The 15,981-nt window shown below is 43.4% G+C and overlaps 1 protein-coding gene across 1 annotated transcript; it reads left to right on the top strand.

Moving 5' to 3' along the window:
• Positions 1 to 2,657: 2,657 nt before the first annotated feature.
• snupn (snurportin 1) lies at positions 2,658 to 9,726 on the top strand. The gene is made up of 8 exons (XM_080545002.1): positions 2,658 to 2,827; positions 3,230 to 3,428; positions 4,477 to 4,581; positions 5,508 to 5,604; positions 6,566 to 6,663; positions 6,939 to 7,016; positions 8,199 to 8,279; positions 8,989 to 9,726. Exons 1-8 carry the CDS (start codon positions 2,670 to 2,672, stop codon positions 9,319 to 9,321), a joined length of 1,149 nt encoding a protein of 382 aa, XP_080401128.1. The 5' UTR covers positions 2,658 to 2,669; the 3' UTR covers positions 9,322 to 9,726.
• Positions 9,727 to 15,981: the final 6,255 nt, after the last annotated feature.

Raw genomic sequence — 15,981 nt, 5'->3', positions numbered from 1 at the left:
ATAGAGCAATAGACATTTGGGACATACAGTAGGTTCGGATATTGAACATCATCCTCCAGCCTGACTGATCACACCAGATCGAGCCAGTGGGAGGAGGAGGAGGAGGAGTAGGAGGAGTAGGAGTAGGAGGTGGAGGGGGAGGAGGAGGAGGAGGAGGAGGAGGAGGGGGAGGAGGAGGAGGAGGAGGAGGGGGAGGAGGGGGGGGAGGAGGAGGGGGAGGAGGAGGAGGAGGAGGAGGAGGGGAGGAGGGGGACTAGGAGGAGGAAGAGGAAGAGGAGGAGGAGGAGGGGAGGAGGAGGAGGAGGAGGAGGGGAGGAGGAGGAGGAGGAGGAGGAGGGGAGGAGGAGGAGGAGGAGGGGGAGGAGGAGGAGGAGGGGAGGAGGAGGGGGAGGAGGAGGAGGAAGAGGAGGGGGAGGGGGGGAGGAGGAGGGGGAGGAGGAGTTGGAGTGTTGTTGCGGCAGGATGAGGATGACGATAACGATGGTGATGATGACGCAGGATGACGAATCATTTGGAACTAGTTGAAAGTTTTCCTAGTAGTAGAATATTGAAATGTATTCTCAATGCGACTAAATATTTCCTTTATTTGGGTTTGTTGCTAGAAACAACATCATCATCATTCTATGTGAGCGAAGGTAACTCCGGAGAACTCTTTACTCGGCCAACAGAAAACAGAAAACACATGCGAACAACCTGCGTCGCTCCATCTAGCTCCATGAACACTTCCGGTTTCTTGTATCGCCACTTAAAAATAAAAATAAAAGTGCGAATTAAAACATGGGAACACTTCTTTCCTCTTCCTCTTATGTTTTGTTTAAATACGCACAAATTAAATTACCCAACAGAAAGTATATCAAAAATGTTTTAAAAGCAACTAAGCTAAAGTAAGCTTTAAAATGTACATGTTGGTGGAATTACATGTAATTTTTTACACATGGCTGTTATATGTGCATAAACTGGACTGTACAGAATAACTATTTCTCAACAATTTCAATACATCTCTGGTAGCCTACCACTTTACTTGGGAGCACTTCTAGAATGGATCGGGTGATCAGATCAGGTTTGAATCTAATGAATATTTTAAGCAATATCATTGCAAATGTTGCTGGCTATACTGCAGTCTATAGAGTTTGCTTTAGATTCAAACTCACCTGAGTAGAGTGGAACAAAAGATTAATTTAAATCTTTGAAAAATAGTTCTGTACAGGCCATTATTCTGGGGGCAATACCATTTCAGAATAATAATTTGCTTTCAGGAACAAACCTTACTGGGGAAATACTATAGCAAATATGACATGGTTGTGATTTATATGTTAAGATGATTAGCATATATTCTTTGTGGTTCCTTGATGGCGATTTACCATGTTTAAATACAAAATTACAACCCTTGTGTACATAAGGTTCAGATATAGGAAAAGTTAGGATATTTATAGCATAGCATAGAGTACAGCACAGTGTTTTATTGTATAGTATAGTAGTATAGTATAGTGGATAGTGTACATAGCCTTTATTTATGTAAACCAGCTCTTTTCCCTTCTTGTTTTTAGTATTTTTTTTCCTAGCACCAGGGGAGCCCCCCCTCCCAAATGTCGTTGTATGGTACCTGTACTGTATCAATGACAATAAAGACCATTCATTCATTCATTCATTCATTCATTCATTCATTCATTCATTCATTCATTCATTCATTCATTCATTCATTGAATACTAAATAAAGTTGAACTTGGGTGCTCTTATTTTGAAGGACTTTATAATTCACGGTGACCGGAAGTAGATGGGCGGAGCTCCAGTATTTGAACACAGATCGTTGCGCCAACGTGACATCTCAGTTTCCTCCTCAGCCTCCCGTCTGGACCTTCTCTGCCTCGACCGGTAGTTTGAACACTTCTCTTCTCTTCTTAGCCAGCAACTCTGATGAATATGCATGTGTACGACCGTGTAACTGTTGACTTTGTTAGACAATATAGAGCTTTATAGCTACACTCATGTTGCATAGATACCTGTCTGGCTCTAGCTATCTAGCTAGCAAAGCTATACCATCCTCTCTGCTATCACAGCTAGCAAGACTGTTTTGAGTTGAAGTGTTGTTGGTCAAGTTGTTACAAAGTGTTTCACACTGAATAGAATCATTTACCTTCACATAACCCTATGTTTTGATCTTTAACTAATCTCTTCACACAATGTGTATGGAACAGTGCGAAAATGGCACCCAAATAGAATATAATCACCCATAGAAAGCTTAGAATGACTCACACAGAGGTGCTAGAAGTCAAATGTAATGTAATCGGTTTGCTCTGTTAAAGGGAGGCAGTCGAAATAAGTTGGGTTTTACTGATCAGCTCTGGCTCTAGATGGCTCACTGAGACCTTTGACCTCCTTGCGTTGGACTAGGGTGACTCCTTGGAATAGGGTCAGCTCGGCTTACCCTCAAAAAACAACCCATGGGAAAATGCTCAATGAAAAGTAGTTAACTACAGGAAAAACTACTAGGATTTGAATTTAGTTGAACTACCACCACGCTACTGCAAAAGCAGTTGAACTGATAGTTGACCTACATGTAGTGGAACTACTCCCCAACACTGGAATAGAGTAGCAACTTCATACAACTGTCTGTTCACCTCCTAATTCACTCATAAAGCCTATTTTGTGTGTTGATTTGCAGACTCACCATGGATGACCTCACCCAAGCCCTCTCAGCCAGCTTCGCTGTCTCCAAGGAGCACAACAGTACGGCCGCCCCCCACCCGCGGCTGGCCCAGTACAAGTCGAAGTTCAGCGTCCTGGAGCAGAGCGAGCGACGGCGGCGCTTTCTAGATCTGCAGAAAGCGTCAGTTTACTCATCCGTTAGTCTTTCGCTCATAAGTTAGTGTTTCACCTGACTAGGATATGGATCAGGCATCCAAGTCTCAAGTCATGATGTGGGCCTTGCTTGTTCTGTTGCTGTCTCCCATCTCAAAGAATGTGTTTTTTTCTGATTGAAAATGTTGGTGTTCATACTAGCTATTAAGTTGAGGCTTCAAGGGAGTTTGGAGCCACCTAAGACCGACGTGTTATGGAAACACTGCTGTATGCCTAAATACAATTCTTAATTCGTTTTTCAGACGTGGTTGGCCAGTTACTTGTTTTTGTAACGTTGAGAGACGGGGCTGGGAGAATGTGACCACTCACAAATAAATGCCTGAGCAGAACTCTGGATGCAAGGACTAACTCTTTGCTTTACTGTCTCTAGGAAAAGGCTGAACTATGTCAACCATGCACGGCAGTTGGCTGATGGGGACTGGACTGAGGCAGACAGCGATGGTGAGGAAGATGTTGAGAAAAAGCCGGAGGAGGAACAGCAGCAGCAGCAGCAGGAGGAGGAAAAGGATGCAGAGGGAGAGGAGATGGAGATTGAACAGAGGAAGTTGCCAAAGTACTACGCCAACCAGGTCAGTGCTCAGTCATGGCAACTTTCTTTTGCGCTGTAAAAAAAACTAAAACAAATATATATGTATGTTACGGTACATGTGGGAATATGGTACATGTGGGAAAACTAGGGTTAGGGTTAGGTGCTAGGGTTAAGGTTAAGGTTAGGGTTAGACATGCCAACATGTAGCAAGTAACCCTAACCCTAGTTTTCCCACGTACTGTATTCCCACATATACCGTAACATATATAACTAACTTCATTTCAAGGTCACTACAATTCTTGTTCTGTTTATGCTAGGCTTTATATCACTATTTGCACTTTTGGTTGGATACTAAACTACATTTAGTTGTATAGTACTCTGCGATGACAATAAAGTAGAATCTAATCTAATCCTTCAAATTTGAGAGTTAAGAATTCATTGACAGCCATGATTGTTTCCCAATGCTAGCAGTATTAACTTAAATAGTACATGTGTAAACATTTGAGCTCATATGCTTTTTAATTAAACTAATACTGTAGAATAGTATGAAAATATATGATTTCATATAACAAGAAGAGGGCGCAGGCATTACAAAGATAAACATTTCTCTCAACCCTTATATACTCCAGTATACAGCTGACATTTGACACCCCAAAATACAGTTAGGCTTCCGATATCATTCATCACTGGAGCATGAATGACAAGTGTTTTGAAGGGGCTAAAACATTAACATAAACGTTCTGCAGTTACATGTTTACATGATTCTGTTATTTTCTACACTTAAACAGAACTGTAGGAGCCCTGTGGCGCAGGAGGTAGAGCCGCCATCTAATGATCGCAAGGTTGGCAGATCGGCGGTTCGAGCCCCGGCTGGCCACATGTCGAAGTGTCCTTGGGCAAGACACTGAACCCCAAATTGCTCCTAGTGAGCGGGCCGGCGCCTTGCATGGTAGCTTGCTGCCATTGGTGTGTGAATGTGTGTGAATGGGTGAATGAGAGGCAGTTGTAAAGCGCTTTGGATAAAGGCGCTATATAAGTGCAATCCATTTACTATTTACAATGTGATCTGTGGTTCTATTCCTCTTCAGCTCATGCTGTCTGAGTGGCTGGTGGAGGTGCCTGTGGATCTGGACACTGATTGGCTGATGGTCGTCTGTCCCATAGGGAAGAGATCGCTCATCGTCGCCTCCAAGGTAGGAACCAATCAGCGTTTTATTTTCATGTCACATGGTGCAACAGACACCACAGACCACACCGCAGTCTATCATATGTGACAGCAGCTGGTGAAATCCGTTCAGACTTTTATTCTGAAAAACATTCAACGTTGTTGAAAATCAATGACACACTCACTAGTCAAGCCAAAACATTGCAATGCAATGGATTCGGTGAGTAATCTCCACTACTATACCTAGTTAACTACGACACTACTTTACACTGTTAGTAGGCTCACAAAACAAGCTGTTAGTTGACAAGCGAGTGTGTCATTGATTTACAACACTGAATGTATTTACATTTTTCAGAATAAAAGTCAGAACATTAAATTGGCTGCTGACTTGTTCCCGGTTTCACCAGCTGCTGTCACATATTGATTATGCATGTGTCTGACACACCTACCAGTCTGGCAACACTGAAGCTTTATACTTTCCGAAATCTCAATTGATTACCACTGATACATGATTCCTCCATGTCCATTCAGGGTTCGACATTAATGCTTGCCCGGAGCAAGTAAAACATTTGCCGTGTTTGTTAGCGCGAGCCCGACGACGCTGCTGGAACCTGGATACAAGACGACACAGGCACCAGACCAGACTAGATGATTGTGGAGTGGAGAAAAATTTAAGCGTACGCGCCTGTCGATCACCCGTCACATCGCGTACGCTTTAATAATCTCTTCACTCCACGATCATCTAGTCTGGTCTGGCGCCTGCTCCGTCTGTTGTTCTTCCTGCACACAGGTAAACGTATCCAGGATCCAGCAGCGTCATCGGGCTCGCGCAAACAAACCCGGCAAATTTTTTACTTGCCCCGGGCAAGCGTTAATGTCGAACCCTGCTGATACATGATTCTTCCAGGTACATTGACAATGTTTTCTCTCTCCTCTTTCTTCTACATGGTGAAGGGATCCACTGCAGCATACACGAAAAGCGGCTACTGTGTCAACCGCTTCCCTTCTCTGCTGCCTGGGGGGAATAGACACAACTCTGCCATGGGGAAAGGTACATCAAAATGGCCCAGTTCGATTATTGGATTATTAAGGTCACAAACTTGGCAATTGTACACCAGAGCAGTGACTCTGACATAACAAAAGTATATGGGCACTAGGGTTGGCGCCTTTTTAATTTCGGAAGTGAATTGAATTTCAATTTGTTAATTGGAGAAAAAGGCTTCAATTTTAATAATAACTTGTATAGCACTTTTCCTGCAAATGTTGCAGCTCAAAGTGCTTTAATCATTATAGAATCATAATTTAATTATTTAGTCATTTAAAGGCAATATTAAAAGGGTTAGGGTTAAATGTTGTCTTGACTTGAAAATATTTGCTGAGGTTGCATCCCTAATGTAAACTGCCAGTGCATTCCACAATTTGGGTGCATAAAATGAGAATGCAGCCTCACCAAGTATCTTCCTTTGTGGTACACAGAGAAAGCCAGCGTCAGAAGACCTGAGAGCTCTATTGGGCTGATATGCTAGTAAAAGGTCTTTCAGATATTCTGGTGCTGTGCCAGTGTATATAGTGTTTTATAAACAAGCAGAATCTTGAATCTATTTTGAACTTAACAGGAAGCCAGTGTAGAGTCTCTAAAATAGGAGTTATATCAGCTTGTTTTGGTTAAAAGTGGATGGAATGTAGCCAATCAAGAAGCGAGCTGACTTCCTCTTTTCGTTCTGCTGCACTTTATTTGCCCTGTCGCACATGGCTGCCTCGCATACAATACAATCAAAACTGTTCAATCCATGATTTTTTTATCTTCATGTGTGGGGTCTCTCTCAGATACAAAATCTGTTAAGATTTAGAAAATCTTTGTGTGTACCAGGCTTTAGGTCCCTTCAGAGAGATTAACGCAAAAGTAAAGTCTGTTCCACCAGTGCAAGTTGACTGCGTGCAAACTACCCATAAACCCAAGCAAAAAATGGATGTACTAAATATGCATGTTCCCTCTGATGTCCTATGTGCAGATTACACCATCCTAGACTGCATCTACAGTGAGGTGGACCGGACGTACTACATCCTGGACGTCATGTGTTGGAGGGGCCATCCTGTGTACGACTGCCCGGTAAGGACTGAGAGATAGCACATGTTTACACTCTTTTATTGCTGAATCGGCTCCAATGGAGAGAAGCAAGGTCGTATCTTTCTCCAAAGTGGGGTCTGAAAAGATTTGCGCCGAAGACATGAAATAAAACGTGCATAAAAGCATAAAAGAGACACTGGAGTCTGGCACAGTGACCTCTGACCTGCCTCCAGGCTACTGATGTCCTTGTTGACACTTCATTTATTTTGGGATTTCAAAGGCAGGTTTGTTGATGGTGTTTGTTATCCCGTCAACAGACCGAGTTCCGTTTCTACTGGCTGCAGACGAAGGTCCAGGAGTCAGAGGGCCTGTCAGACATCGTCAAACGGAATCCTGTAAGTGCTCATATTTTTTCCAAGAGTAAAAAAATACTTCTCCTTCTACATGTAGTGCCCTGTGTAAGTAATGGAACAGTGAAACATGTTTTCTTCTTATGGCTCTGTACTACCAAAGGATTTGAAATCAAACAAATGAGATAAAATATTTTAATTGAGGGTATTTGTGGACATATTGGTTCCGCCATTTAGAACAACCTTTTGTATACATAGTCCCCCTATTTCAGGGTACCAAAAGTGATGGGCCTGGAATATGTTTCAGGTTTGTTAGTTAGTGTGATTCTAGGCTTTGCATTTGCCAACATTAGGTCAATGAAAGTCGAGGAAGCTTTGTTTTTAATTCGGTAAAACATAGAAACAATAGCCAAAAGCATAGCCTTGTGAAAATCACCAGTTTGTAACATCATTAAAAATAAATATTTGGTGAGCTCACCAATCACAATCAGGCTGGGAGGCCAAGGAAAACTTACAGTATATTGTGGATGACCAAAGAATTCTCACCATACATAAAGGCTCACAAAAAAATCTAAAATAATTTCTGGGGAAATGATAGGTTACATACTTTAATTGTTTACAATTGTTTAAAATGCTCCAAAAGCTTTTCTGCTCATCACAGTTTCTCAAGCCAGCCGACCAGAGGATTGACTGGACGTGACGCTAGCAAATTTCAGTTACTCTCTTGAGCCGTTCCCATTGTTTTTCCAGATGGCCAGAATGATGACCAGTTCGTTAGCAGCCTGCAGTCTCTTCGGATTTATGCACCATTTCTGTTTGCAGTTGGAAAATAGACCCTATCAGAGATAATCAGACTATTATAGTCAGAAGAATAGCATTAACCAATGGTCAGCTATTGCACATCCTCTAAAATAATAATAATAATAATAATAATACATTAAACGTATATAGCACTTTAAAAGACACTTTACAAACTGAAGAGAAGATCGAGTAGTACCGTAATAATAAAAAGAAACAAAAAAGAAATAAAAGAAAGTAGCCTATAGGGGCCTAATTAAGGTAGTTCTGGGGACACATGGGAAGGGGAGGGGGAGAGGGTTAACTGGTGAAGGCGAGCTTGAAGAGGTGGCTTTTGAGGGCCTGTTTAAATGTTGGCAGGGTGTTAAAATGTGTTATACATGTGTATAAGTGACCATGTTTTTCCTGTTTGCTTGTTTTTCTCTGTAGTTCCGGTTTGTGAGTCTTCAAAGCACGACCTGCTCAACAGAGTCCATCCAGCAAGCACTTGCAACTGAATACAGCTTCAACGTAAGAGCACCTACAATGACATTTTACTAGAAATAGGTCTCCAGCCATTTGTGATTTTAACTTTTCTTAAGGTCATTCTTTAGTGAAAATGTGAAGTCATATTCATGGAATAAATGCAAAATGCTCCACTGAGATTGCTCTACCTCCAACTCCTAACGAGTGTCCAGTTGTTCCCCAGCTTTAAAATAAAATTAAAAAAAACGTGTCTAGGTTTTGTTTTTCCACCCAGCTCACAACAGCTGAGGTAGAAAGTGCAGATCCCAAGTCAGTCACCAGGAGGCAGTTGTAGTGGTGTGTCAGTTCAACAGAGATGACTCCCCTGTGGTCCTCTGTGGCTCAGTGGTTAGAGCAGGACACTAACTGATCACTCTTCCTGCTACGACTGGTGAATTGACGATTCACTTGCTTAGTCAAATGTATCGATCGTAAAGTCACTTTGGAATAAGGCGTCTGCTAAATTTCCAAAATGTTAATGTATATATGTTACGGTACATGTGGGAATACGGTACATGTGGGAAAACTAGGGTTATGGTTAGGGTTAGTTTTCCCTAGGGTTAGTTTTCCCACATGTACCATATTCCCACATGTACCATAACATATATACTGAAATGTATGCATTTGTAATTTGCTTTGGATAAAAGCGTCAGCTAACATTTAATGGCATACATACGTATATAGGATATATATTATATTACTCTTGTGTCCTCAGGTGGACGGGCTCCTCTTCTACCACCGTCAGACCCACTACACCCCAGGCAGCACCCCTCTGGTGGGGTGGCTCCGGCCCTACATGGTGGCAGACATCCTGGCCATGGAGGTGCCCGTAGGACCCCTGACCGCCAAGCCCGAGTACGCCGGCCACCAGCTCCAACAGATCCGTGAACACAAGAAGACGTTGACGGAGACGGACGTTAAGCCGGCCGACCTGTACGGCCGCTACGAGCTGGAGCACCTCTCCACCCCGGACCAGGAGAAAGGAGACGGAGACTCAGACGGAAAAGTAGTCCGACCACCCAGGGGGGCAGCAGACATGGAGAACTGAAGAGAATAGCATCGAGTTAGCTCAGCGCAAAATGGCTAACTTTGAATGGCGCTAACTCGATGCTAAACTACGTTGTGATACTTGCGCTTACCGTCGTGTCAGGAGAACTTCCCGAACCGCGTTTTTTATCAGTTATGTCAGTCAGCACGTTACGACCCACCAATCACGAATCAGTCTTAAACGTCACTGCAAAAACGCTGTCAAAGTTTGTTTTGGCTGACTCGGGCGGAGACGACGTCGCTTGTTTTCTAGGAGCTATATCTATGTTGTCATCACATTGGGCATGTTCCAAAATAACCACTGTGGAACAGTATCTGTAAAACATCAATATACCCATGTTAATGTGACATTATGATATACTGAAAGCTGCATTCCTCATTCTCTGTTTCTGCCCACAGTGACACAGACGCGCGCCTGATTTTGGGGCAGTTTTACGCAGAACTCCAATAATGTGGTGGTTAGTTAGTTAGACTTACCCGGGGGGTATTCCATCAACATCGCTAAAGGAAAACCCAGGTTTATTTTGATACGTCTCAAGAGAGTTATCAAAAATAAACCTGGATTTTCCTTTAGTGACGTTGATGGAATACCCCCCTGGAATCACCACCTTGTTTACAAACACGTCAGGGCCTCACTGTGGAGGAAACGGTTATGGAGGCGTGCTGCTTTAACATTCATATCACTCTCCCGTTTTTTAGAGAAGTTGTGGGAGGTCACTATCATGTGGCTGACTACATGTTTTATCGATCAGTCCATTAAAGATACCCTTGAAGAATGTCACTTGTCATATAATGTTTTGATGGACCAAGCACTGTACTTGTACCATGCCTGTTTTGCCAGGCCTTGGTGATTTGCCCTCTGGATGAAATTTGAAGGTTCAGTAAGGCGAAAATGTCTTGGTTGGTAATGTGGCTTTTTAGACCGAGACTATGTTTTACAATGTCCAGATGTTTCACAAGCCACAGGAGAACAACATGTATTCGTCTGGTTCTTTTAAAGTGTATGTTTTCTGATGCTTATAAAGATTTTTTTTATTTGATCATTCCGTTTTTGTCATTGGACTAGTTATTTTCTAATGTTTATATTCCCATGTTACAAACACACAAACGTCTTCCTTCTCCACTGTCAAAACATGTTTTCAGTGTTTTTAGAAGGTCAAAAGCATGTGTTTGAGTTTCTCTCATGGAAACAATGTATTCGAATAGACGCTGAGAGTCAAGTATTTTCAGAAGATGGGAGGTTCATTAGCTCATAGAACAACAGTGTACACTCACTGAACACTTTATTAGGAACAACTGTGCATCTTCTCATGCATTCAGGTGGTGTAATGGTGTGGGGAATGTTTTCTTGGCACACTTTGGGCCTGTTAAGTAAAGTAGTGGTGGTCTAGTGGATAGTGAGTTGGACTTGTGATCGGAAGGTTGTGAGTTCAAATCCCGCCTGAAACCACACCACTACTAGTGTGCCCTTGAGTAAGGCACTTAGCCCTCAGTTACTCCAGGGGGAATGTCCCTGTAATTCGCAATTGTAAGTCGCTTTGGATTAAAAGCGTCTGCTAAATGGCAAAATTATAAATTACTTTGGGCCTGTTAATACCAATCAATCATCACTTGAATGCCACAGCCTATTTTGAGTATTGTTGCTGACCATGTGCATCCCTTCATGGCCACAATGGACCCATCTTGTAGTGGCTACTTCCAGCATGATAATGCACCATGTCACAAAGCAAAGGTCGTCTCAAACTGGTTTCATTAACATGGCCTTCCCAGTCACCGGATCTGAATCCAATAGAACACCTTTGGGATGTGGTAGAACGGGAGATTGACACCTTGAAAATGCACCTGAACAATCTGCAGGAATTGCATGATGCAGTCATATCGTCAGGGTCCAGAATCTCTAAGAAATGTTTCCAACATCTTGTGGAATCAATGCCACGAAGAATTTAGGTTGTTTTGATAGCAATGGGAGGCCCTGCCAGTATTAGTATAGTAGTATATATGTGACACAGTCTGATCAGTTGGTCCGCATGTCAGCAACCTATCAAAATGTTCAGACTTTTCTTTTGAAACACGGAAATACGAATCTCAACACAAACTCGCTAGTCAAGCCAAGATGCTGCAATGGGTGAGTAACCCCCACTGCTACCTAGTTAACTATAACACTACTTTACATTCTTAGCAGGCTCACAAAACAAGCTGTGTTGGTTGACTAGCGATGTGTCATTGATTTTCAAAAACGCAGAAATGTATTCATGTTTTTTTTCTTAAGAAAGGTCCGATCATTACATCGGATCCCGACATGAGGACCAAATGATCAGACTGTGTCACATATGTTCCTAATAAAGTGTTCAGTGACTATATCTTTCACATATTTTTCTCAGAGTCAGTCACCTCAAGCCGAGAACACGGTCGAGGGGAGGTGAGAGGCTTGTGGTTAGAGAGCAATGTTTGGGTATTAGTCATCATCTCCAATGGCTTTCCAGGAACAATGTGTACTTGTCAGCTCACAACCGCACTTCTCAGAGAGCTCTCTCTCTCTCTCTTTCATTTGCACACATGCAAACACACACACAGACACGTTACACGGTCAGACTTCAGTGGAAGCCTTATCATCACAAGACTTCTAAGAAGAGCGCTCTTGCCTCTTCCAAAACTGCAATGTTGCAACAGAAAGAAGTTATTGAGGACTGCACCTTTTAGTGCCATGAACAAATTGTTCCCTACCAGTGTAACTGTGTTTCATGTCTCTTATTTGAGATACCATTTTGCTTGAAATTGTGTCCAATACCTTTTAATGTTTTGTAAACTATATATAGACCACTATTTGAGATGTGGTGGTGTTCACATAAGCATACTTTACCTCACAACAACAAAAATATCTAAGTTCTAAACAGAAACAAAAATATATTTGAAGCATTATTTATAAAATGTAATTAATAGTTTCGCACAATTCCTGTCTAAAATGCCTAAAAGGTGCAAATGATGATTTTGGAGGAAGCTGTCTCATTTTGGTTTGTTCTTGATTGTTGAAGAGAGTGGTATCACCATGGCGAGATCAAAAGAGCTCTCTGAGGCCTTCAGAAAGAAGGTTGTGCATATGAGTCTGGGAAGGGATTTAAAAAGATCTCCAAACAATTAGAAATCAGCCATTCCACTGTCAGGAAAATAATTTACAAGTGGAGAACATTTAAAACAACTGCCAACATGGTTGGGCCAGGCCGTCCTAGCAAGTTCAGCCCAAGGGCAGATGGCAAGATGCTTAAAGAACTCTCCAACAATCCTAAAATGTCATCGCCCAAAACATTCCAGTAAATCCACCAAGGAATGGCTCAAAAGAAAGAAAGAGGAAAAAAAGAGAGTTCTGGAAGGGCCAAGTCAAAGCCTGGATCTTAAATCCTATTGAGATAATGTGGTGGGATGATTTGAAATAGGCTGTGCATGCATGACACCCCTCAAACACCACACAGCTGAAAGAAGGAAACGTCTAATTGAGGTTATTTAGGGGGCAATAGCAGTTATTGTTATCAGGAACATAATGGTTGCTATGTCCGCCCATTACCGCCATATTCTTTGGTACATCATCCCACAATCCCACAATGCAGCGTCATGATGTCGATTCCCAAACTTAATTAGGCCATAGGCCTTCTTCCTCAGTAGGAGAGACGCAAGCAGGGTCTGGGTTGGTACTTGTATGACGCACCAAAACAATTCGCGGAATTGAGTCCATCTTAATGCAACTTTGAAAAAGTGAAGGGGTCTGAATACTTTCCAAAGCCAAGCCACCATAGATCTCTCAAATATCATAATGATTTGTATCCAACCTTAGTCTTAGTGGGGGTGGCTGTGGCGCAGGAGGTAGAGCCAGCGTCCAATGACCGCAAGGTTGGCAGATCGGTGGTTTGAACCCCGGCTGGCCAGTGGCCACATGTCGAAGTGTTCTGGGCAAGAAAATTGCTCCAAATGAGTGGGCCGCCGCCTTGCATGGTAGCTTGCCGCCATTGGTGTGTGAATGGGTGAATGAGAGGCCGTTGTAAAGCGCTTTGGAATGAGGCGCTAAATAAGTCAGTCCATTTACCATTTAGTCTACACATTGGTGGTATATAGAGCTTTTCCTTTTTTAGGTACACGTCAAGAAAACTATTTTAACATTTCACCCGTCTAGAATTCAGGCAAGGCAAGGCTGGGGCCTACAGGGGGGGGGGCAGTGTATCTGTGCAGTCTCAAATTGGACAGTGAAGTGATTGACTGTACAGCTTGACATGACATGATGAACATGACAGTTACAATACGGCTGCAATTGAAACCTCAATAAAATGTCAAATACCACAATGACTTGTATCCTACCACAGTTTACACACAGCAGCATATAGGGCTTTGCCTGATTCACGTAGGCTACACGTGTCAGGAGCACATTCATGACTGATCACGCATAAGGCGACACTGCGGGGCTCCACAACTTCTCCTTCTTAGGCCCTTAACTCCCAGTGGAGCATAGGCCATGGACGACTCTTCTCCATCCAGCACGGCTTTGGGCTATCTTCTCCGTCTCTCCCCAGCTGGTACCATGTCTTTTCAGCTCTGCCTCCGTGTCCCGTCGCCTCCAGCTGTTTTTGGGCCTTCCCCTCTTCCGCTTCCCCTCTTCCGCTTCCCCTGGGGGGTTCCAAGTCAGGGCCTAGCGTGTGGTGGTGTCTGCTGGCTTACGTAAGGTGTGGCCAATCCATCCCCACTTCCTTCTCCGGATCTGGCCTCTCTACTGGCTCCTGGCTCCACAACACCTTGCTCTAAAAACTGTAAGCCTCGATCTCCCGACTCTCGTAAATCTCAAGCAGCCACATTTGTTTAGCAAGTGGAACTGATTGTATCCCCATCATGCAAAAGGTATCAATGATGAAACATGGTCACACCACACCTCATTCTGTGAACAGCACGGGGCGTTAGGCCAACTGCCTGTTTCTCTTCAGGTGGCTGAGGACATTTGGCATATAGGCTACTCCCAGATCAAAACTTTACAGACGCACCACAGAGAGTATCCTGACCTCCTGTATCACCGCCTGGTATGGCAGCTGCACCACCCTAAGGCAGGGCCGGTCCTAGGCATAAATGCCTGGGGGGCGCCACATTTTCATGAATTTCATGTCTCTATGAAAATATGTCTCAGCCTACTGTCTATTTTTGTCTTGAAACCATTGTTGTCCATATTTTTACTGTTGAATGTGTGGGTGGTGATGAGCAGTACTGGTGGCTTAATGTGGTGGGGGTGGCGCCCCTAAAATCAAATCATACTCTCGCCTAGGGCACCTAAATGCCTAGGACCGGCCCTGCCTTAAGGCTCTACAGAGGGTGGTGAAAACGGCCCAGTCCATCCACAGACCGTGACCTCCCAGCTAGTCAGGACATTTAATTACTCTGAGAGGTGCGAGAGGAAGCACGGGAACATCACCAGGGGACAGCTGCCATCCCAGCCACGCCCTGTTCTAGATCCTTCCATCCGGGATGCGGTACTGGTGCAGCCAGACCTGCACCAACAATTGCCATTGTTTTACTATTATTATTGTTATTTCTTTTTGCTAAATTATTATGGCATTGCACTACACATTGATATTGATTGATTGATTGATGCATTGTTGAGGAGTTGCTTACCATAAAGCATTTAATTACATGGTATATTGTGTATAATGACCATTACATGTTTTATTTGATTTAGTATTGAAATGCAACTGCTCAAAATGTATCCTCTCAAACACGGCCAATGGTTGCATCATGCAGTCTGTGTGAGGAGTGACTGTGGGTCTCCACACTAAAAAACTGCGTGTATCTCGATCCCGTACGTGGGCTATATCTCAAGCAGAGCTTTAGCAAATCGCACAGAAACGATCGACCAACTGCTCAAAACGAATCCATTGACTGACTCGGGGTCTTGTGAATTGATTCACACGTCCGGATTTCGTTCAAGGTGTGTGTGTGTGTGAAACAAAATGGTGATTTTCACCATCCTGTTTGGGCCATTTTTATGAATGAAGGAAAGAGGGGGTCGTGTGACTGTGAGTTGTGTCATTTCCCCTTGTGGCCACCAGGGGGTGGGTCGGATCACAGTGGCTGGGCTGGATGTAATGTGTCTGTGCTTCATTGAGCGACGCAGATAGAAGATTTTGCAAACCACTGGAATAACTTGAACTTGTGAAGGAAAAACCAAGGATCCATTCCTTTCAACAGAGACTCGTCTACAGAGAGAAGATGCGTTTCGGAGGCTGATGGACGTTTCTTTCTTCTCCAACAAAAACAACACTAGGCGATTTCCCCTCATGTGCTTGGGCATGAGTATTTTGGATGGAAGATTCCAGTTAATTTCGCACTATTCATACCCCATCAAGGGCAAAAAAGAGTACATATTCTAACAGCAAAATAGCAAATGTGGAGTGTTTTACAACGGATTAAAATGCCAGTAACCCTCGTCAAACCTAACCGCTTGAGGTCCACGACGAACAGCACGGGAGGAGAACAGCTCTAACCATTTTCGTCGTCATTTTTACCTTTTTCAAGAAAAGAAAACCGTGACTTTTCTGGAAAAAAGGTTAAAAAAAAAAGCCCACCCAGGCGAACGGGGGGAGAAAGGTGTTCACATCACATCACATACCTCCCAACCCAACACCCCGGGGAGAGA

This window comes from Nansenia antarctica, assembly GCF_963989245.1.
Source record: "Nansenia antarctica genome assembly, chromosome: 14".
Classification (NCBI taxonomy): Eukaryota; Metazoa; Chordata; class Actinopteri; order Argentiniformes; family Microstomatidae; genus Nansenia; species Nansenia antarctica.
This window is presented reverse-complemented; position numbering and strand designations above follow the sequence as displayed.

What these genes read in the sequence shown, in the direction of transcription:
- snupn (XM_080545002.1), top strand. Translation starts at nt 2,670, where the DNA reads ATGGATGACCTCACCCAAGCCCTCTCAGCCAGCTTCGCTGTCTCCAAG. An exon ending in CGCTCATCGTCGCCTCCAAG is followed by an intron (nt 4,582 to 5,507) that starts GTAGGAACCAAT and finishes TACATGGTGAAG; the next exon opens with GGATCCACTGCAGCATACAC. An exon ending in CAACTGAATACAGCTTCAAC is followed by an intron (nt 8,280 to 8,988) that starts GTAAGAGCACCT and finishes TTGTGTCCTCAG; the next exon opens with GTGGACGGGCTCCTCTTCTA.